Source organism: Amblyraja radiata, chromosome 18, assembly GCF_010909765.2.
Source record: "Amblyraja radiata isolate CabotCenter1 chromosome 18, sAmbRad1.1.pri, whole genome shotgun sequence".
Taxonomy (NCBI): domain Eukaryota; kingdom Metazoa; phylum Chordata; class Chondrichthyes; order Rajiformes; family Rajidae; genus Amblyraja; species Amblyraja radiata.
In genome coordinates, this window is record NC_045973.1 from 31,257,292 (window position 1) to 31,279,849 (window position 22,558).

The 22,558-nt window shown below is 43.6% G+C and overlaps 1 protein-coding gene across 2 annotated transcripts in view; it reads left to right on the forward strand.

Moving 5' to 3' along the window:
- usp4 (ubiquitin specific peptidase 4) overlaps positions 1–22,558 on the forward strand; it is a 78,774-nt gene that overhangs the window by 36,665 nt on the left and 19,551 nt on the right. The window contains exons 7-9 of one of the 2 annotated variants that reach the window (XM_033037045.1): positions 4,094–4,252; positions 9,174–9,285; positions 9,436–9,609. In XM_033037045.1, coding sequence (XP_032892936.1) covers positions 4,094–4,252; positions 9,174–9,285; positions 9,436–9,609 — 445 coding nt within the window. The remainder of the gene's footprint in view (positions 1–4,093; positions 4,253–9,173; positions 9,286–9,435; positions 9,610–22,558) is intronic. The other variant, XM_033037046.1, reaches the window with a different exon arrangement.

Here is a 22,558-nt window from a genome sequence, read left to right on the forward strand (position 1 = left end):
TTCTTTATACGTTCAAATTCCTGCCATGCTTTTTTTTCCCCCCCACTTTCAATCATAAAAACATAGAAAATAGGTGCAGGAGGAGGCCATTTGGCCCTTCGAGCCACCGTTCATTGTGATCATGGTTGATTATCCACAATCAGTAACCCATGCTTGCCTTCTCCCCATATCCCTTGATTCCGCTAGCCCCTAGAGCTCTATCTAACTCTCTTTTAATTTTATCCAGTGAATTGGTCTCTACTGCCTTCTGTGGCAGAGAATTCCACAAATTTACAACTCTCTGTGTGAAAATGTTTTTTCTCATCTCAATGGCCTCCCTTTTAGTCTTAGACTGTGGCCCCTGATTCTGGACTCCCCCAACATTGGGAACATTTTTCCTGCATCTAGCTTGTCCAGTCCTTTTATAATTGTATACGTTTCTATAAGATACCCTCTCATCCTTCTAAATTCCAGTGAATACAAGCCCAGTCTTTCCAATCTTTCCTCATATGACAGTCGCACAATCCCAGGGATTAACCTCGTGAACCTACGCTGCATTGCCTCAATAGCAAGGATGTCCTTCCTCAAATTAGGAGACCAAAACTGCACACATTACACCAGATGTGGTCTCACCAGGGCCCTGTACAACTGGCGAAGGACCTCTTTACTCCTATACTCAAATCCTCCCGTTATGAAGGCCAACATGCCATTAGCTTTATTCACTGCCTGCCATATCTGCATGTTTACTTTCAGTGACTGGTGTACTTTTTTCCTAATCTGACACCATTGAGATAATAATCTGTCTCCTTGTTCTTGCCGCCAAAGTGGATAATCTCACATTTATCTACATTATACTGCATCTGCCATGCATCTACCCACTCACTCAACCTGTCCAAGTCACCCTGCAACCTCATAGCATCCTCATCGCAGTTCACACTGCCACACAGCTTTGTGTCATCTGCAAATTTGCTAGTGTTACTTTTAATCCCATCATGTAAATCATAGTTGCGGCCCTAGCACTGAGCCTTGTGGCACTCCACTCGCCACTGCCTGCCATTCTGACAGGGACCCGTTTATTCCTACTCTTTGTTTCCTGTCTGCCAACCAATTCTCTATCCATGTCAATACCCTACCCCCAATACCATGTGCTCTAATTTTGCACACTAATCTGTAGACTTTCTGAAAGTCCAGATACTCTAAATCCACTGGCTCTCCTTCATCCATTTTACTTGTCACATCCTCAAAAAATTCCAGAAGATTAGTCAAGCAGGATTTCCCCTTCATAAATCCATGCTGACTTGGACCAATCATTTTACTGCTATCCAAATGCACCGTTATTACTTCTTTAATAATTGACTCCAGCATCTTCCCCACCACAGCTTCCCCACCATCAGGCTAACTGGTCTATAATTCCCCGTTTTCTCTCTCGCTCCTTTCTTGAAAAGTGGGATAACATTAGCTACCCTCCAATCCACAGGAACTGATCCTGAATCTATAAAACATTGGAAAATTGGATCAATGCGTCCACGATTTCTAGAGCCACCTCCTTGAGTGCCCTGGGATGCAGACCATCAGGCCCTGGGGATTTATCAGCCTTCTGTCCCATCAGTCTACCCAATACTTAATAAATTTCGCAAATTTATTTCAGTTCTTCTGTCCCCCGAGATCCTCTGTCCTCTTGTACATCTGGGAGATTGTTTGTGTCTTCCTTAGTGAAGACAGAACCAAAGTACCTGTTCAACTCTTCTGCCATTTCCTTGTTCCCCATAATAATTTTACCTGTTTCTGCCTTCAAGGAACCCACATTTATCTTTACTAATCTTTTTCTCTTTACATACCTAAATAAACTTTTACCATATTTCTTTATATTCTTGGCCAGTTCACCCACGTATTTCATCTTTTCACCCTCTATTGCCCTTTTTGTTACCTTCTGTTGTCCTTTGAAAGTTTCCCAATCCTCTGGCTTCCCGCTACTCTTTGCTATGTTATACACCTTTTTTTTTTGTTTTATTCCATCCCTAACTTCCCTTGTCAGCCACGGTTGCTTTACTCCCCTTAGAATCTTTCTTCCTCTTTGGAATGAAATGATCCTGCATCTTCTGTATTATCCCCAGAAATTCCTGCCATTGCTGTTCCACCGCATCATGCCTGCTAGGATCCTTTTCCAGTCGACCTTGGCCAACTCCTCTCTTATGCCTTCATAGTCCCATTTGTTCAACTGCAACACTGACGCTTCTGATTTAACCTTCTCCCTCTCAAATTGCAGATTAAAACTCATCATATTATGGTCACTACCTCCTAGCGGTTCCTTTACCTTGAATTCCCTTATTAAATCTGGTTCATTAGACCACACTAAATCCTGAATTGCCTTCTCTCTGGTGAGCTTCAGTAGAAGCTGCTCTAAGAATCCATCCTGGAGGCACTACAAAATCACTTTCTTGGGGTCCAGAACTGACCTGATTTTCCCAGTGTACCTGTATATTGAAATCTCCCATACTCACAGTGGCATTACCTTTGTTACAAGCCAATTTTAACTCCTGCTTCAATTTGTACCCTATATCCAGGCTACTGTTTGGGGGCCTGTAGATAACTCCCATTAGTGTCTTCTTGCCTTTACAATTCCTCTATTCTAGCCACAGCGACTACATCGTCAGTCTCTATGTCACTCCTTGCAAGGGACTGAATTTCATCCCTCACCAGCAGAGCTACCCCTCCTCCTCTGCCCACCTGCCTGTCCTTTCTATAGGACGTATAACACTGAATGTTCAGTTCCCAGTCCCGATCCTCCTGCTGCCATGTCTCTGTAATCCCCACAATGTGATATAAAATTAAGATCATTGCCTCATGGCCTCTTGTGCCTCATTGATTTCCATACAATTGATTTTATTTTAAATATGGTTTAAATACAAGTTTAATTTCTTTTTGCATCTCAGAGTAAGTATAAACAGCTGAAATCCATTTGAAGTTTGTGTTGTCCTGCTAAATTGTTCATGTGAGCCATCCTGTTCTACAGTGGTTCAATAGCTTTCCTATTAGAATTACTGTCAGTGCAAACAGTTCACTTAATCTTTGAGCGAGAAAAGGTGTCCAGGCTGATACAACCAGAGAGAAAATAATGGTGCTAGTTGTTGCTCTATCATTTTACCTACCCCACTTCTCTAAGGAGAATGAAGAAGAAGAAGAGGAAATGCAGAGGCAGCTCACTAATTTAGACAGATAAATACGTATATGTAGGCTGAGGGACTTTCTGAGCAAGTTATATCCTTAATTGCAGCCGAAGGGCATGGAATTTGCTTGTTTGTTATCAGTTTTTACATTGAAATAGGAAAAAATAAAAATGTACCCTCAGCTCTTTTTTGGGGGGTATGGTATTTATGAAATTAGGTAAATCTACCTTTACATTTTCTTTTCTCTTTTATTCAGATGGACACTATTGACACTAGGGAGAACTGGCTGATGGCAAATTGGTGAACTGAAATTCTTGAGCCATAGTTAAAATGTTAAGAACCCTCAGTGTAAATTACTAATATAGTTGGTCTGTTTCTGTGGAAATACAAGGAACTCCAGGACTTTCCATAATGTCTTAATCAAACTATTGGTGTCTATCACCTCTTTCATTTTGAGGGCTAAACCAATGAAGCTACATAGTTACTTGAACTGAAATCAGTATTCATGTAATGATGTTATATGATTTAAAAGTTAGTGGCATTTAATATTTGTAACAGTACACAATCATGTTTTTCATAAGTATGATATGGAAACCTATTGGGTTTAGTGGCTTTTTCACAATATCTTAAAATATAATGAGTAAACACACCAACACACATTTTCTCTATTTTTCTCCTACAATCAATGTTTATGCTGCTTTGCCCCTTTATAGAACAAACAGAGTGAGAAGTCCTTGTGATAGATGTAGTCTCTGTTACATTTGACATTCAGCAGTGATCAATTTCAGAAACAAGTTGCAAGTCCTCCCCTCCCATTTGCTGACTTACTGAGTAATTGTATTGCTTGGCATGCAAGACTACTCTAAAAAGCATTGTCTTGACAGCGTTGCCTTGCATGTGGCAATATGATTTGTAAATCCGTGTTCGTGCCTTTGTTTTTATGACAGATCCAGCACTGCCACCAGCAGAAATTTATCTACCTCTCCAAAATCCTCGACTTGCAGCAATTCATACTCGTCCTCGTCCTTGTCCTCCCCTTCTACAGTCTCTAATGGTGACAGCAACAACTCCAGCAACATATTAAACAGCTCCAGCTCCACCAGGGGGTGAGTGCACCTGTATGGTGGAAAAACATTGCCTTGATTATAACCAGTTTTTATTATTTCAGACAAAGGAATGTGATCCGATGACCTTTGAGCTTCCCAATTCATTATTCACCCAAACTTGTTTTTCTTCTTCTGTTCATTTATCCTATTTGGTTGCCCTACACGTTTTCACACAAGGAAAATTAGGCTGTGGGCCGAGCATCAAAAATGTGTCTAGAAATAGGATTCTGTGACCCAAGTCACCAAACTACATGAAATTTTCCACAGATTTGGATGAAATATAATTGAGAAGTCATAACTCGTAATTGCCGAAAGTTGCACATTAATCAATTAAACTAATTAGAAAATGAGATCGGGAAAATAAGCGCCATCTAGTGGCCAATGCCCGTATTACACCATGGGCAGCCTATTTCCGTGTTGCAGTCCATTTAAACTATATATTATACCAATATATATATATATAGATATATAGATATATATATATATATAGATATATATATATATATATATATATATATATATATATATATGTGTGTAACCTGTAAATATGAATGTAATCATATATAATTAAGTATAATTATATTATATAAAAATAATATGATGAATATAATTGTGAGTGTGTTTTTTTAATGACACTGTCGCAGAGGTCCTGCTCCTGAACCAGCCTAATTAATGGGTTAGGGCAGTTCTTGTGGGTTTCCCCATTTACTGAACCCCGTTGACTGCCAAAATGGGGAGAGTGGGGGTAACGGCCATAGTGGGACTGGGGCAGTGCCAGACCTGTAAGAGACCTGTCTTATTTCTGATGTAAATGTCGCATCCTGGCCAAGAATCGAATGCTCTGATGTTTACTCGATGAATATTCATTTTAAGCTACAATGAGCTATTACACCATGGGCAGCCTATTTCCATGTTGCTGTCCATTTAAACTATATATTATTATACCAATATATATATATATGTAACCTGTAAATATGAATGTAATCATATATAATTAAGTATAATTATATTATATAAAAATAATATGATGAATATAATTGTGAGTGTGTTTTTTTAATGACACTGTCGCAGAGGTCCTGCTCCTGAACCAGCCTAATTAATGGGTTAGGGCAGTTCTTGTGGGTTCCTTCCTTTACTGAACCCCACTGACTACCAGTGTGCAGAGTGGGGGTGACGGCCATAGTGGGACCGGGGCAGTGCCAGGCAGGCATGTTCCAGTTGTTTTAATAGGAAATTAAATGAGACTGCAGCAGATGTCCCAGGTTTTAAGGGCTCATGAACCTGCCTAATTAAAGGGTCAGGACAAATCCTCTAGGTTTTCCCATTTACTGAACCCCGCTGACTGCCAAAGTGGGGAGAGTGGGGGTGACGGCCATAGTGGGACTGGGGCAGTGCCAGACCTGTAAGAGACCTATCTTATTTCTGATGTAAATGTCACATCCTGGCCAAGAATCGAATGCTCTGATGTTTACTCGATGAATATTCATTTTAAGCTACAATGAGCTTATATTTATGTTATAGCCCCCCCCCTCCCCCCCGATGGTGCCTTTGCAAATGAGGGCTATTACCTTTAACCTAAAAGAACCCTAAAAGTGATGCATTGTTTATCTCTAGTTTGTGTGTGTCTGTGTGTGCCTTTCAAACATGTATCTGTGGCTGTGTGTATGTACGTGTGGATGGATGTATGTGTGCATGTATGTTTGGATGTGTACATGTATGTCTGTGAATGGATGTGTGTGTGTGCGGATTTATGTGTGCATGTATGTGTGTGTTTGCATGCATGGAAGTGTGCGTATGGATGGATGTGTGTGTGTGGATGTGCGTATGTATGTATGTGTGGATCGGTGGGTGGATTGTCGCAGTCATTCACCGGCACGCCATTATCATAAGTAATTCACTCATTGTTTAAATAATTTGACCAAATAAACAGTGAAACGATCCACATTAAAATAAAACTTTATATAATCATTTTTTTCCACAATTTATTTATTTTGTGTACTTTGAACATTTACAAATGATGCAATGCGCTGGTAAGACATGCCTGCGGTCAGTGTGATCGACAGTTGCTGTTTGTTGACTATGACTTGTCATGGATCGAAGCAGTCTCTTTGGGGCCGGCTCATCTGCTTCATCATCAGGAACTGCCTCTTGAGGTGATTCACCTGCTTCAGGCTTTTCAGCGTCTTGAACTCAATTGAAAGAGGAAAACGAAAACAGAAAAGGAATGAAAAGTAAAATAAATCAACATCCTCAAATATATCTTTTCATTTTTCAAAGTAACATCATATGACCATAAGTAAAAAGATTTGTTGTTTGAGTCCTATCATTACCTTTCTTCCTTCTAGACTTTGCTATCGCTCGATTTATTGTTGTTATGTTGTAGAAGCACTCTGCATGATAACCCGGGATACACTGCTGCCTCCTAATAATAGAAGATAATATGTGTCAGGGTGTATTTTACATCTTTTCATGTTTTATATTATGTAAGACAATATTGACATATCAATGAGGAAATTAAACATGTATGCATGTCCAGGTAGATGGGATGGCAAGTCTGCAAATTATCAAATTAGTGTTCATTAAAGCACAGTGAATGTCCACACAAAACACTTTTGTGTGGACAGGCTCTGAAGAGTGGAGGGGCAGAAGCTGCAGAAAAAAAAAATCTCATATCACTTAGGTCTGCATGGACTTCGATTCATAAAATGTCAATCTCTTCTTAATGTCAATGAGACTGTAATTTACAGCCATAGATAAGACTTCAAGTTCAAGTGCAGGAGCAGAGGGTGCAGAATAGCTAGAGAAAGAAACATCTCATAGTACTTGGGTCTGCATGGACTTCAATTCATAAAGTGTCAACCTCTATTTAATGTCAATGAGACTTACACTGTAATTTACTACAATTGATAAGTTATTTCAAGTTTCAGTAGAGGCTACAGAAAAAAAAAATCTCATAGTCATTAAGTCTGCATGGACTTCAATTCATAAAATTTAAACCTCTTCTTAATGTTAATGAGAATAACAATAGGTTACTACCATAGAAAAACTAGTTCAAGTTCACATATCACCCAATTCATTTCTACAAAAAAATCAACCATTTCTGACCATTTCTCACTGCAATGGAAGCCTATAAATAGCGATCGATATCCCTCCGTTTTTCTCCCGTGGTCGGGGTCTGAAAACGGCCGCTACAGTCGGCACTATGTACAGCCTCCCCTGCCCCCCCCGCCCGCCCGCGGAGATGATCCGCGGCTCCGCGTTCGCGAATCGGCCGCTTCTTAATTGAGACCACGGCTTCACTATACCGCGGGTACCTAGGCCCCGCGTTCGGAACACTTTTTCCCAGTACGTTATCGCAGGCAGCTCCGAGATTAGCTGTTAAAGACTTATTAGACTACAACACGCTGGCATTAGTGACAATGTTTAATTGACTGTGTTATGGAAACATATAGTTTTGGCCCTCAATTTCATGAACGGATGAATTAATTAATTAATTGCTTGATTAATTTATTCACATTATAGAAGGGTGCAATTAAATTAATTAAACTCCATACAGATAGATTTTCATAAATTCAGACTTTAGATCTTACCTTTCAGCTAGAGTTGATGCCTGGCTGTCTTCTTTGTGTTGGAGCACCTCAGCAGCGACTTTGCTTTCAAGACTTTCTTCTACTTCAATCCACTTAGCAGCACATTCTTCAGCCTTTTTAATGCTTTTCTCACTAAATTCAATTACTCTGCTGCAGGTTTCCACGACATGTATTCCACAGAACAACAAATCGGAATCTCCAGTAAAACAGGCATCTGCAGAGGCAGCCTCAGCCATTTTGTGTGCTAGCCTGAAGCAAAGCGCGTGATTGGCCAACTGGCATACAACTCAATGTGCTTTGATTGGACTAAAAATTACCCGAAATTTTTCCGGTTTTTCTCTAATTTAATTTTAAAAATGTGCAAGTCTTCATGACGAGTTTCAGGGGTGATTTATATAATTTTTTTTACACAATATGTGAAAATTTAATGTAGTTTGGTGACTTGGGTCACAAAACTGTAGAATAAAGCTCCTCGGCCCACAGCCTAAATGGAAAAGAAAACTAAAACCAAGCAGCAGACTGAGATTGCTGATATCTGCTTCATTTACTCAAAATTCAATCCTAAATGAGATGAATCCCTGCACACTCAACCTTTATTAAATCAAAAGTAGTTCATTGCTCCACCTTTCAGAAATTTCAAAAGAATCTTGTTTTGCTGATTTTTTACTGAATAACTGAGTGAATTATCCTTAAAAGTTTTGTTGTTCTAGAATTATTAACCACTTGATGAAAAAATAACCCACTCATTCTGCAGTGGTACGATTTTGTTATAAACTTTTCAATTATAATTTTGATCTCTCCTGTACATTTATCCATGAAATTGAATTTTTTAAGCCTGACTTTCTTGAAAATAGTTTTATTCCTTACATATTTCAAGTAAAGTTGTCTGCAATTAAATGTATCTCCACATTTACAGAGAATGATCAAATTTTGCCCACTGTCTTGACAAACATCTATGAGAATATTCTTTATACTAAATTAAAATGTACATTGGTTAATTTTACTGGTTTGGGACAGTACCACAAAAAAATTAATTGCATGACTGTAATTGCTTTATTTGCTGTCGTTTGTATTGTAACTGCCTCAAATAATTTTAATCTTATTTTTAATTTCAGAGGGAAAATCTCTGTAATTAATTCCATGTCTTGTGGGAGAATACTTTTGATTTTTCGATATTAAATATTAAATGTTTTATGCTGTCTTGTGTAATTGTCCAAGATGGCAGATACTTTAACATACAAACTTCTGTTTGCATGCAACTTCTGAAAAAGCATAATGAATACTGTTTTCCAACATACGAGAATTCAATTGGTGTTTTTTTTTTGTTTCAGATCAAGCGGATATGGTTCTATGAACAGTAGTTATAGGGAATCACCGAGTCAAGCAGGCCTTTGTGGCCTTAGTAACCTTGGTAATACATGCTTCATGAATTCAGCATTGCAGGTGAGACTCCACAGATTTTAATGTTTTTGTTGCTGGTGAAACATTCATATTTTTACACTTAAGTTGTGAACTTATTCCCTGCCGACCAACATAGTAGTGGGGACCGAATTAAAGATGATTAAGAACAATTTCAATTTTGGTTTCTTTCAGTGTTTGAGTAACACTGGTCCATTGACGGATTACTTTCTACAAGGCAAGTATGAAGAGGAGCTAAATCGGGAGAACCCTTTGGGGATGAGAGGAGAAATTGCTGAGGCATATGCTGAGCTCATCAAACAGATGTGGTCGGGAAGAAATGTTTATGTGGCACCACGAATGTTCAAAGTAAGTCTTTATCCGCTGTATTCTCGAGGAGGGGGAGAGGGAGAGGGCAGACTCGAACTCAGCGAGTGGGCGGCGCAGACACTAAGTGGGCGGGGCCGACTGCGAGTGGGCGGCGGACCTCAGTAGCGCTCGGAACCTCGCGGGACCTCTGAAGCCCTCGAAAGCCCAGCCAAATTACTGCGTGTTCAGCGGCTTCAATCCAGAGCCCTGGGGGGCGGCTGGGCTGCAGGCGGGGCAGGGTGGACGGCTGGTCGAGTGCAAGTCGAATGCGAGGGGTGGGGAACAAATGACTGCGAGTCAGGGGGGGCGTAACTCGCAGCCTGTGGAAAAAAATGCCCAGCAGGCTGCGCGTTGAAAACACTCCGCAGCGGGCCGCGAGGAGAAGAGCCATTGTGACATCATCAGCTCGTTAGCTTTAAAAAAGATTTCAGTTTTGTGAACAATTTTAATAATTAACTCAAGAAATAATGAATCAAATTTTCAGATGAGGCGATTTTTGAGATCATGTGATAAATCTCTATTGGAATATGTAAACATTTCACCGTTAGCGCATCGTGTTTTTGAGGAGATGTTAATCACTAGAGCCAGGATTTTGCCATAAGTGCCATAAGCGCATTTTCATGCCTTTTTTGATTATTTCACCAGGATAATGCCTTTTTCACGATCTAGTGCCTAAATCTGCCTTTTTTTGCCGTTTTGCTCAAAGGTCGTGCTATTTTCTAGTTGTACCGTGATTTCTTGGATCTTGGAAACTTTATTGTCATTCAGATCTTTCGGTCTGAACGAAATTTTATTGCCTCGCAGTCATACATATAATAAAGTAACAAAGCACACAATAAACACAAATTTAATATCCACCACAGTGAGTTCACCAGACACCTCCTCACTGTGTTGGAAGGCAAAAGTCTTAAGTCTTAGTCTCTTCCCTCCTTGTTCTCCCTCTGCGCTGAGGCGATCCAGGCCTCCGATGTTGTGACCCCCACCGGGTGATGGTGCTTTAGTCCCGCGGCTCAACCGTGCTTCGCGAACGGGCCGGTTCAATGCCCGGGGTGGTCGAAGCTCCCGCCCTCCAGTCCAGCGGAAGAAGCTGTTGCCGCGGGAGCTCCAGAAAAACAGGTCACTAACCTGTGACCTGCGAGCTCCCGACGATGTCGTCTACTGGGCCCGCGGCCGAACCTCCGAAGCCGGGTCGCTGCCGCCGTCAATTTCAATGACGTTTTCTATGTTATCATATTAATATTAATGTTATTATTAACGTGTTAACATAGTATAACTTACAAGAAAATTTCCACCACCGGGGCGAAACCGTGGGCACCACCGCCGGTCATTCATTCGTTCATGCTGCTGCCCGCTGGTTCAGCCTTCTCCAAGATCTATTTACGAAAGAACTGCAGATGCTGGAAAAATCGTAGGTAGACAAAAAATGCTGGAGAAACTCAGCAGGTGAGGCAGCATCTATGGAGACGTGTCTGGTCGAGACCCTTCTTCAGACTGATGTGGGGGGGGGGAGTTGGGAAAAAGAAAGGTAGAGACAGGTAGAAAAAAAAGAGGCAGAGACAGTAGGACTAGAAGGAGAGCTGGAAAGGGTGAGGGGGTGGAGGGAGAAGACGAGGGCTAACTAAAATTAGAGAAGTCAATGTTGATATCGCTGGGGTGTAGACTACACAAGCGAAATACCCAAGCTTGTCTCCTCACTACATTTACTGCTGGCTCCAGTCGCAAATCTGAGTTTTCGAGTGGTCTGTGCAAGACATTCATTGATGCTGGAATTCCATTTGGAAATTGGAAAACAAATCTCTGAGTTTTTTTAGAGAAATACACAGAGGAACGAACATATACCAAGCGTCATAATTACGGAAAAATTATGTTGACATCAACTTCAACATTGTTGTGCAGAAAATTAGAGTTGAAGTTGCATGCAAAATAATATTGATCTCAATAGACGAAACAACCGATGTTGTGAGGAGATATGTTGCCAATGTGGTCATCGGTACACTGGAGGCAGGTCAACCATCAAAGGAGTATTTGTTGACATTGGAAGTATTGGAGAGGTCAAACAGCTCAACTATTACTCAGTTGTTTACATCTTCACTTGCTGATCTTTGGCCAGAAGATATAAAACACGAGAATGTTCTTCTGTTTGTGACTGATGCAGCTCCGAACAATAAAAAAGCTGCTCGTGCTCTTAAAGTTTTATTCCCCCAAAATGTTGCATTTGACATGCTCAGCTCAAGGACTTCATCGAATTGTCAAGCACATACATAGTTTGTTTCCAAATGTGGATCGCATAGTTTCCAATGTCAAGAAAATCTTCTTCAAAGCATGTTCAAGGAAATGGCACCCGAGATTCCGCTATCTCCTCAGCCCGTTTTGACTAGGTGGGGTACATGGCTCTCTGCTGTACTCTACTATGCTGCAAATTTCGAAAACATAAAATAATTTGTCAACTGTTTTGAAGAGGAATCTGCTGCAGTCAGGATCGTCAGTGAAATCATGCACCTCCACCGCATTCCTCCACCGCGATCTTGTGTTTATTGCTTCCAATTTTGCAAACTTCCCACAAACTATCACTTCCCTTGAGAAATGTGGCAAAACATTAGTGAATAACATGCAGGTTTTCAACAAAGTAACTGACGATATCCGTGTAATTCCTGACGATGTAGGTAAAGATATACAAGGAAAATGTGAGAGGGTGATTTTAGCTAACAAAGATCTTGAAGAAATACAAAACATAGCTAAAGTTCTCAAAGGTAGTTGTAATGCACAAGATATTGACATGAATATAGAGTCTGTAGCTTGTTTTGGGTATGCACCAGTGACCTCAGCTGAGGTAAAAATAGGTTTTTCCACAACTGAAGCATTTTCTGTCTGAGAGGCGGCATAATTTAACACCAGATAATTTGAAAAAATTGCTTGTGATTATGTGCAACCAGGCAACTTTGGTCATTTAATGTAGAATACCTTTACATTATCATTTTTAACCATATTTTGGGGGGTGGAAAAACATGCCTTTTCATGCGTCTTTTTTGTCAAGAAGCGCCTTTTTCATGCCTTTTTTGCTATTCTATTATGCCTTTTTGCCTGCCTATTTCAGAGTCTCTTAGCGCCTAAACATCCTGGCTCTATTATTCACAGACAAACAAGACACACACACACACACTTTTATTATTATACTAGACCAAGTGCAGACCCGTTGGGTCTGTTTCCCCAACGGGCGTTTGTGGGGGGGGGGGGGGGGTGCGGCATTACACTCACACTAACCACCCCCCAAACACGGAGGGGGGGAGAGGGAGGGGGGGTTGGGAGAGGGGAGGGAGGGGAGCGGAGGAGGAGGAAACTGGAGAGATTTGGGAGGGAAAGTAGAGTGGGGTAGGGGTACTACCTTCTGTGGCAGAGAATTCCAGAGATTCACCAATCTCTGTGTGAAAAATGTTTTTATCATCTCGGTCATAAAAGATTTCCCCCTTATCCTTAAACTGTGAACCCTTGTTCTGGACTTCCCCAACATCGGGAACAATCTTCCTGCATCTAGCCTGTCCAACCCCTTAAAATTTTTGTACGTTTCTATAAGATCCCCCCTCAATCTTCTAAAATCTAGCGAGTACAAGCCGAGTCTATTCAGTCTTTCTTCATATGAAAGTCCTGACATCCCAGAAATCAGTCTGGTGAACCTTCTCTGTACTCCCTCTATGGCAAGAATGTCTTTGAGCATTGGGCATTGTGACATCACACGATGAAACGTTCACCAGGTGCTGGTGCTCCTGCAAAGGCATATGTAAATTAATCCATTCTGATTGGACATATGTGAACATTGGGCGTTGTGACATCACACGATGGAACGAATCAAAAGGAAGAAAGGCAGGCAGCTGGACGGACGGCGGCAGCCACACAGTTTTAAATATAGACTAGACCAAGTGCAGACCCGTTGGGTCTGTTTCCCCAACGGCGTTTGCGGGGGGGGGTGGGGGGCTGCGGCATCACACTCACATTAACCACCCCCCAAACACACAGGTGGGGGGAGGGGGGGGGTGAGAAGAGGAGGAGGAGGAAACGGGACAGATTTGGGAGGGAAAGGAGAGCGGGGTAGGGGGTGAGAGAGGGGGATGGGGAGAGAGATGTGGGATGGGGAGAGAGGGGGGAGAGGGGTAGGGGGAGTGATGGTAGAGGGACAGGGGTAGGAGGAAGGGGGCGGGTGGAGAGGGAAGGGGTGGGGTAGAGAGGGAAGGGGGGTGGGGGAGGGAGGGATGGGTGGGAGAGGGAGAGGGGTGAGGAGAGGGAAACAGAAATTAAGTGCAGGAGTAGGCCATTCGGCCCTTCGAGCCTGCACCACCATTCAATATGATCATGGCTGATCATCCAACTCAGTATCCTGTACCTGCCTTCTATCCATACCCACTGATCCCTTTAGCCACAAGGGCCACATCTAACTCCCTCTTAAATATAGCCAATGAACTGGCCTCAACTACCTTCTGTGGCAGAGAATTCCAGAGATTCGCCACTCTTTGTGTGAAAAATGTTTTTCTCATCTCTGTCCTAAAGGATTTCCCCCTTTAAACTGTGACCCCTTGTTCTGGACTTCCCCAACATCTGGAACAATCTTCCTGCATCTAGCCTGTCCAACCCCTTAAGAATTTTGTACGTTTCTATAAGATCCGCCCTCAATCTTCTAAATTCTAGCGTGTACCAGCCGAGTCTATCCAGTCTTTCTTCATATGAAAGTCCTGACATCCCAGGAATCAGTCTGGTGAACCTTCTCTGTACTCCCTCTATGGCAAGAATGTCTTTGAGCATTGGGCATTGTGACATCACACGATGGAACGTTCACCAAGTGCTTGTGCTCCTGCAAAGGCATATGTAAATGAATCCATTCCGATTGGACATATGTGAACATTGGGCATTGTGACATCACACAATGGAACGTTCACCATGGGCTGGGGCTCCTGCAAAGGCATATGTAAATGATCCATTCCGATTGGACATCTGTGAGCATCGGGCATTGTGACATCACACGATGGAACGTTCACCAGGGGCTGGGGCTGGGGCTGGGGCTGCTTCTATGGGTGAGAAGCCAGTTTATTTTTGAAATATTGGGGTGGGTGGGGGAGAAGGATTTGATTTAAAATGTGTACTAAAACACGACGAAATGTAATGAGGAGCGAATACTTAGAAAGAAAAGTGAAATCTACCAAAATGGAAAAGATGTCGGCGATTCTGCGTCTGGTTTCGGCGTAGCAAGGAATCAAAGGAAGAAAGGCAGCCGGACGGACGGACGCCGGCAGGCACACAGTTTTATATAATAACTAGACCAAGTGCAGACCCGTTGGGTCTGTTTCCCCAACGGCGTTTGCGGGGGGGGGGGGGGGGGGGGGGGGGGCTGCGGCATCACACTCACATTAACCACCCCCCTAACACACAGGTGGGGTGAGAAGAAAGGAGGGAGAGGAGGAGGAGGAAACGACAGATTTGGGAGGGAAAGGAGAGCGGGGTAGGGGGTGCGAGAGGGGGATGGGGAGGAGGAAGGGAGGGGGAAAGAGGGGAGGGAGAGGTGGGGGAAGGGGGGAGAGAGGGGTAGTGGTGGAAGAGGGGTAGGGGGCGGGGGGAGAGGGAAGAGTGTGGGGTAGAGAGTGAAGGGGGGTGGGGGAGAGAGGGGTGAGGAGAGGGAAACAAGATTCTATAAGATCCCCCCTCAATCTTCTAAATTCTAGCGAGTACAAACCGAGTCTATCCAGTCTTTCTTCATATGAAAGTACTGACATCCCAGGAATCAGTCTGGTTAACCTTCTCTGTACTCCCTCTATGGCAAGAATGTCTTTGGGCATTGGGCATTGTGACATCAAACGATGGAACGTTCACCAGGGGCTGGGGCTGGTGCAAAGGCATATGTAAATGGATCCATTTCGATTTGACATCTGCGAGCATTGGGCATTGTGACATCACACGATGGAACGAATCGAAAGGCAGCCGGACGGAAGGAAAAGGGCAACGTTTTTGGCCGAAACACTTCTTCCGGGTTTCGGCCCAAAACGTTGACCTTTCCCTTTGCTCCATAGATGCTGCCGCACCCGCTGAGTTTATCCAGCTTTTTTTATGTCTACCTTCGATTTTCCAGCATCTGTAGTTCCTTCTTAAAGACAGAGACTGTGCACGGTAAGGGAATGAGGAGGGAGAGGGGGAAGAGTGTGGAGGGAGGGGGAGAGGGATGGGGGGAGAGAGGGGAAAGAGTGTGGGGGGGGGGGGAGAGAAGTGGAAGAGTGGGGAGGGAGGGAGGGGGAGAGGGGTAGCAGGAGTGGTGGAATAGGGACAGGGGGAGTGGTGGAAGAGGGACAGAGGGGAAGGGGTGGGGGAGAGAGGGGAAGGGAGGGGGAGACGGGTGGTGGAGGGAGAGGTGGGGTAAGGGGAGAGAGGTGGAAGAGGGAGGGGTAGGGGGAGTGGTGGAAGAAGGACAGAGGGGAAGGGGGCGGGGGAGAGAGGGAAGGGGGTGGGGTAGAGAGGGAAGGGGGTGGGGGTGAGAGGGAAGGGGGTGGGGAGAGGGGGAGGAGAGAAGTGGAAGAATGGGGAGGGGTAGCGGGAGTGGTGGAAGAGGGATGGGGGAGTGGTGGAAGGGGGACAGAGGGGAAGGGGTGGGACAGGGGGGAAGAGAGGTGTGGGGGAGGGAGAGGGGTGGGGTAAGGGGAGAGAAGTGGAAGAGTTGGGAGGGAGGGGTAGAGGGGTATCACCATTCAATATGATCATGGCTGATCTTCCAACTCAGTATCCTGTACCTGCCTTCTCTCCATATTGGACATATGTGAACATTGGGCATTGTGACATCAATTGTTTGCGGGGGGGGGGGGGGTGAGAAGATGGGAGGGAGGGGAGAGGAGGAGGAGGAAACGGGATAGATTTGGGAGGGAAAGGAGAGCAGGGTAGGGGGTGAGAGATGGGGAGAGAGATGTGGGGGATGGGGAAGGGAGGAGGGAGGGATGGGGAGAGGGGAAAGAGTGGGGAGGGAGAGTGGAGGGGAAGGGGGAGAGAAGTGGAAGAGTGGGGAGGGAGGAGGAGAGGGGTAGCGGGAGTGATGGAAGAGGGACAGAGGGGAAGGGGGTGGGGGGAGAGAGGGAAGGGGGTGGGGTAGAGAGGGAAGGGGGGTGGGGGGGAGAGGGATGGGGAGGGGGGAGGAGAGAGTGGAAGAGTGGGGAGGGAGGGAGGGGTAGCGGGAGTGGTAGAAGAGGGACGGGGAGTGGTGGAAGAGGGACAGGGGGGAAGGGAGCGGAAGAGGGGTGGGGGAGGGAGAGGCGTCGGGTAAGGGGATAGAAGTGGAAGAGTGGGGAGGGAGGGGTAGGGGGAGTGGTGAAAGAGGGACAGAGGGGTAGGGGTAAGGGGGTGGTGGTAGAGAGGGAAGGGGGGTGGGGGAGAGGGATGGGTGGAAGAGGGAGAGGGGTGAGGAGAGGGAAACATAGAAATTAAGTGCAGGAGTAGGCCATTCGGCCCTTCTAGCCTGCACCACCATTCAATGTGATCATGGCTGATCATCCAACTCAGTATCCTGTACCTGCCTTCTCTCCATACCCCCTGATCCCTTTAGCCACAAGGGCCACATCTAACTCCCTCTTAAATATAGCCAATGAACTGACCTCAACTACCTTCTGTGGCAGAGAATTCCAGAGATTCACCACTCTCTGTGAAAAATGTTTGTCTCATCTCTGTCCTAAAGGATTTCCCCCTTATCCTTAAACTGTGACCCCTTGTTCTGGTCTTCCCCAACATCCGGAACAATCTTCCTGCATCTAGCCTGTCCAACCCCTTAAGAATGTTATACGTTTCTATAAGATCCCCCCTCAATCTTCTAAATTCTAGCGAGTACAAACTGAGTCTATCCAGTCTTTCTTCATATGAAAGTCCTGACATCCCAGGAATCAGTCTGGTGAACCTTTTCTGTACTCCCTCTATGGCAAGAATGTCTTTCCTCAGATTAGGAGACCAAAACTGTACGCAATACTCCAGGTGTGGTCTCACCAAGACCCTGTACAACTGCAGTAGAACCTCCCTGCTCTTATACTCAAATCCTTTTGCTATGAATGCTAACATACCATTCGCCTTCTTCACTGCCTGCTGCACCTGCATGCCTACTTTTAATGACTGGTGTACCATGACACCCAGGTCTCGTTGCATCTCCCCCTTTCCTAATCGGCCACCATTCAGATAATAATCTACTTTCTTGTTTTTGCCACCATAGTGGATAACCTCACATTTATCCACATTATACTGCATCTGCCATGCATTTGCCCACTCACCCAGCCTATCCAAGTCACCTTGCAGCCTCCTAGCATCCTCCTCACAGCTAACACTGCCCCCCAGCTTCGTGTCATCAGCAAACTTGGAGATGTTGCATTCAATTCCCTCGTCCAAATCATTAATATATATCGTAAATAGCTGAGGTCCCAGAACTGAGCCTTGTGGTACCCCACTAGTCACTGCCTGCCATTGTGAAAAGGACCCGTTTACTCCTACTCTTTGCTTCCTGTTTGCCAGCCAGTTCTCTATCCACATCAATACTGAACCCCCAATACCGTGTGCTTTAAGTTTGTATACTAATCTCTTATGTGGGACCTTGTTGAAAGCCTTCTGAAAGTCCAGATATAACACATCCACTGGTTCTCCCTTATCCACTCTACTAGTTACATCCTCGAAAATTTCTATAAGATTCGTCAGACATGATTTACCCTTCATAAATCCATGCTGACTTTGTCCAATGATTTCACCACTTTCCAAATGTGCTGCTATCCCATCTTTAATAACTGATTCTAGCAGTTTCCCCACTACCGACATTAGACTAACTGGTCTGTAATTCCCCGTTTTCTCTCTCCCTTTTTAAAAAGTGGTGTTACATTAGCTACCCTCCAATCCTCAGGAACTACTCCAGAATCTAAAGAGTTTTGAAAAATTATCACTAATGCATCCACTATTTCTGGGGCTACTTCCTTAAGTACTCTGGGATGCAGCCTATCTGGCCCTGGGGATTTATCGGCCTTTAATCCATTCAATTTACCTAACACCATTTCCCGGCTAACCTGGATTTCACTCAGTTCCTCCATCTCATTTGACCCCCGGTCCCCTGCTATTTCCGGCAGATTATTTATGTCTTCCTTAGTGAAGACAGAACCAAAGTATTTATTCAATTGGTCTGCCATGTCCTTGTTCCCCATGATCAATTCACCCGTTTCTGAATGCAAATGACCTACATTTGTTTTAACTAATCTTTTTCTCTTCACATATCTATAAAAGCTTTTGCAGTCAGTTTTTATGTTCCCTGCCAGTTTTCTTTCATAATCTATTTTCCCTTTCCTAATTAAGCCCTTTGTCCTCCTCTGCTGGTCTCTGAATTTCTCCCAGTCCTCTGGTACGCTGCTTTTTCTGGCTAATTTGTACGCTTCATCTTTTGTTTTGATACTATCCCTGATTTCCCTTGTTATCCACGGATGCGCTACCTTCCCTGATTTATTTTTTTGCCAAACTGGGATGAACAATTGTTGTAGTTCATCCATGCAGTCTTTAAATGCCTTCCATTGCATATCCACCGTCAACCCATTAAGAATCAATCGCCAGTCTATCTTGGCCAATTCACGTCTCATACCCTCAAAGTTACCTTTCTTTAAGTTCAGGACCCTTGTTTCTGAATTAACGATGTCACTCTCCATCCTAATGAAGAACTCAACCATATTATGGTCACTCTTGCCCAAGGGGCCACGCACAACAAGACTGCTAACTAACCCTTCCTCATTACTCAATACCCAGTCTAGAATAGCCTGCTCTCTCGTTGGTTCCTCTACATGTTGGTTTAGAAAACTATCCCGCATACATTCCAAGAAATCCTCTTCCTCAGCACCCTTGCCAATTTGATTCACCCAATCTATATGTAGATTGAAGTCACCCATTATAACTGTTTTACCTTTGTTGCACGCATTTCTAATTTCCTGTTTGATGCCATCCCCAACTCCACTACTAGTTGTTAGGTGGCCTGTACACAACTCCCACTAGCGTTTTCTGCCCCTTAGTGTTTCGCAACTCTACCCATATCGATTCCACATCCTCAAACCTAATGTCCTTCCTTTCTATTGCGTTAATCTGCTCTCTAACCAGCAACGCTACCCCACCTCCTTTCCCTTTCTGTCTATCCCTCCTGAATATTGAATATCCCTGGATGTTGAGCTCCCAGCCTTGGTCACCCTGGAGCCATGTCTCCGTGATCCCAACTATATCATAGTCATTAATAGCTATCTGCACATTCAACTCATCCACCTTATTACGAATGCTCCTTGCATTGAGACACAAAGCCTTCAGGCTTGTTTTTACAACACTCTTACCACTTATACTATTATGCTGAAAAGTGGCCCTTTTTGATTTTTGCCCTGGATTTGCCGGCCTGCCACTTTTACTTTTCACCTTGCTACCTATTGCTTCTACCCTCATTTTACACCCCTCTGTCTCTACGCTCACACATTTAAGAAACCCTTTCCCTTTAACTCCATCCTCCACTATCCCATTCGACACCCCACCCCCCTTATTCAGTTTAAAACCACCCGTGTAGCAGTGGCAAACCTGCCTGCCAGAATTCTGGTCCCACACCTGTTAAGATGCAATCCGTCCCTTTTGTACAGTTCCCCCTTACCCCAAAACAGATCCCAATGATCTAAGAATCTAAATCCCTGCCCCGTGCACCAGTTCCTCAGCCACACATTCAGGTCCCGTATCTCCCTGTTCCTGCTCTCGCCAGCACGAGGAACTGGAAGCAAACCGGAGATAACAACCCTGGAGGTCCTGCTTTTCAGCATTTTTCCGGGCTCTCTAAAGTCACGCTGCAGAATATTCATCCCCTTCTTTCCGACATCGTTTGTGCCGACATGCACTACCACTTCCGGATGTTCACCTTCGCCCTTGAGGATTTTCTGCACTCTGTCCGTGACATCCTGGATCCTGGCACCAGGAAGGCAGCACACCATCCTCGCATCCCGTCTGTTGCCGCAGAAACCCCTGTCCGTACCTCTCACAATGGAGTCTCCCACTACAATGGCGTTGCCTGCCTTAGGCCTTTTTGGTTTTGTCTCAACATTGATGATACAACTGCTGATGGTAGTAGCATAATTAATTCTGAAATGTATAGACACATCCTATCTGCTCGAGTTCAAACAAATGTCTCAAAACTCATTGGGCGACGGTTCATTCTACAGCAAGACAATGATCCCAAACATAATGCTAAAGCAACAAGGTAGTTTTTCAAAGCTAAAAAATGGTCAATTCTTGAGTGGCCAAGTCAATCACCCGATATGAATCCAATTGAGTGACCCAGTCAAAAGTCTGACCATATCGCTAAACTCCAGGATGTGGAAAGCCAGTAAGATTAGCCCTCTGCATCCAGAATATGTTTTCTATCGTGGGGAAAAACATGGTCATCAATTTATTGAGGAAGGACCAGGTCACCAAGGCTAACAAATCAATGTGATCCAAAATCAACAGCTACATTTGAACATTAGTTTCAAGGAAACAAGCAATGCAAAATGTGGCCAGCATTTCATAATGTTACGTACCTTACAAGAGGACTTGTAAATAATTTAAATAATGCTCTGCATTTTGTCTCACCTTTAATGATTTTTCCAGTTATTTGCCTGCCTTCGAAGCTTACAGTCAACTGCAGTCAGACAAGGACAGGAACAATAAATTACATGCAATTTGTAATCTGAGCCAATAATGGATATTCGTTAGAGATACTAAGTCTTTCATAATGAGTAAAAAGGAAATTGAGCCAATGCTAGCCTTTATTGTCAAGTAAAGTAATGACATAAGATCACAAAGGTGGTTCATGAACTCCAAAAGCACTAACGAGAATACATATATTCTGATCCATTAATAATCATGTAAAGGATTGAAAATTGTTTGCCTCAAAATCTTTTTTTTGCCTAAATTCATTTGAGCATTCTTGTATTTTGGTGTGGATGACATAAAATCATAAAAATTGTACTGTATGGAAATGGGCCTACCTCACCTATGCCAATTGTGATGCCTATTTGTGCTAATCTCATTTATTTTCATTTGGTCCTTATCCCCTTTTCTAACAGTCCAACTACCTTTTAACTTTGTGTATTTGCCTCTACCACTATCTCTGCCAGCACCTTCCAGACTACCAGCACCCTCTGTGGAAATACTTACCTCCTTGGTTGTCCTTTTAAATTTCCTTCCCTCTCACAAACCTTTGCTCTCTAGTTTTTCTTGATCCTGACCTGGGGGAAAAAGATGCTGACTAATTTATCTATGCCCTTTATTATTTAATTAAACCTCAGCACACCATTTAGAAAAGTGCTCCTATAAAGAGCAAGCGTGCAAATGGTGAGCCCGGGCACTTGCTGCACAGCATAGCTCTTCTACCAACTCATGAAGTAAATATTTGTGATTTGGGTTTTTTACATATATCCACATCCAATCTATATTTTGCTACTGTTTTTTATTGACAAGCAGTTAATCATCTATAGCGTGAAAATTGTTTTCTAAAGAACAGTAGGCAAGTAATGTAATAGATTAGGGTTATAAAATGCGTAGGTTGCAGAAGGCATGGATCTTAAAATAATTTGCACCTGGTGCTCTCATGAAGTCCACTTGTTCATCGTTAGATGAGTTGTGTGAGTCATCTTGATATTTAAGGTTTTCGGCCCAAGGTCTTGAACAAACTGGTTACCATTAAAATGTTTCTTCTTCTTTCGTGTGGTGTTCTATTTGATCTTCCATTTGTGCACGTCGAGTTGATTGCATTAGTCGAAGCAGGGCGGACCACGTGAAGGTTGCAATCTTCCACCCCATTAAAATGTTTGAATTAACTTTATGTTTTTACTGGAATCTCAGTATGTCTGTGCTACAATTCCAATCATTAATTATTTCAAATAAGCATTCCTTTAACTTAAATTGAAACAATGGTGTGAAT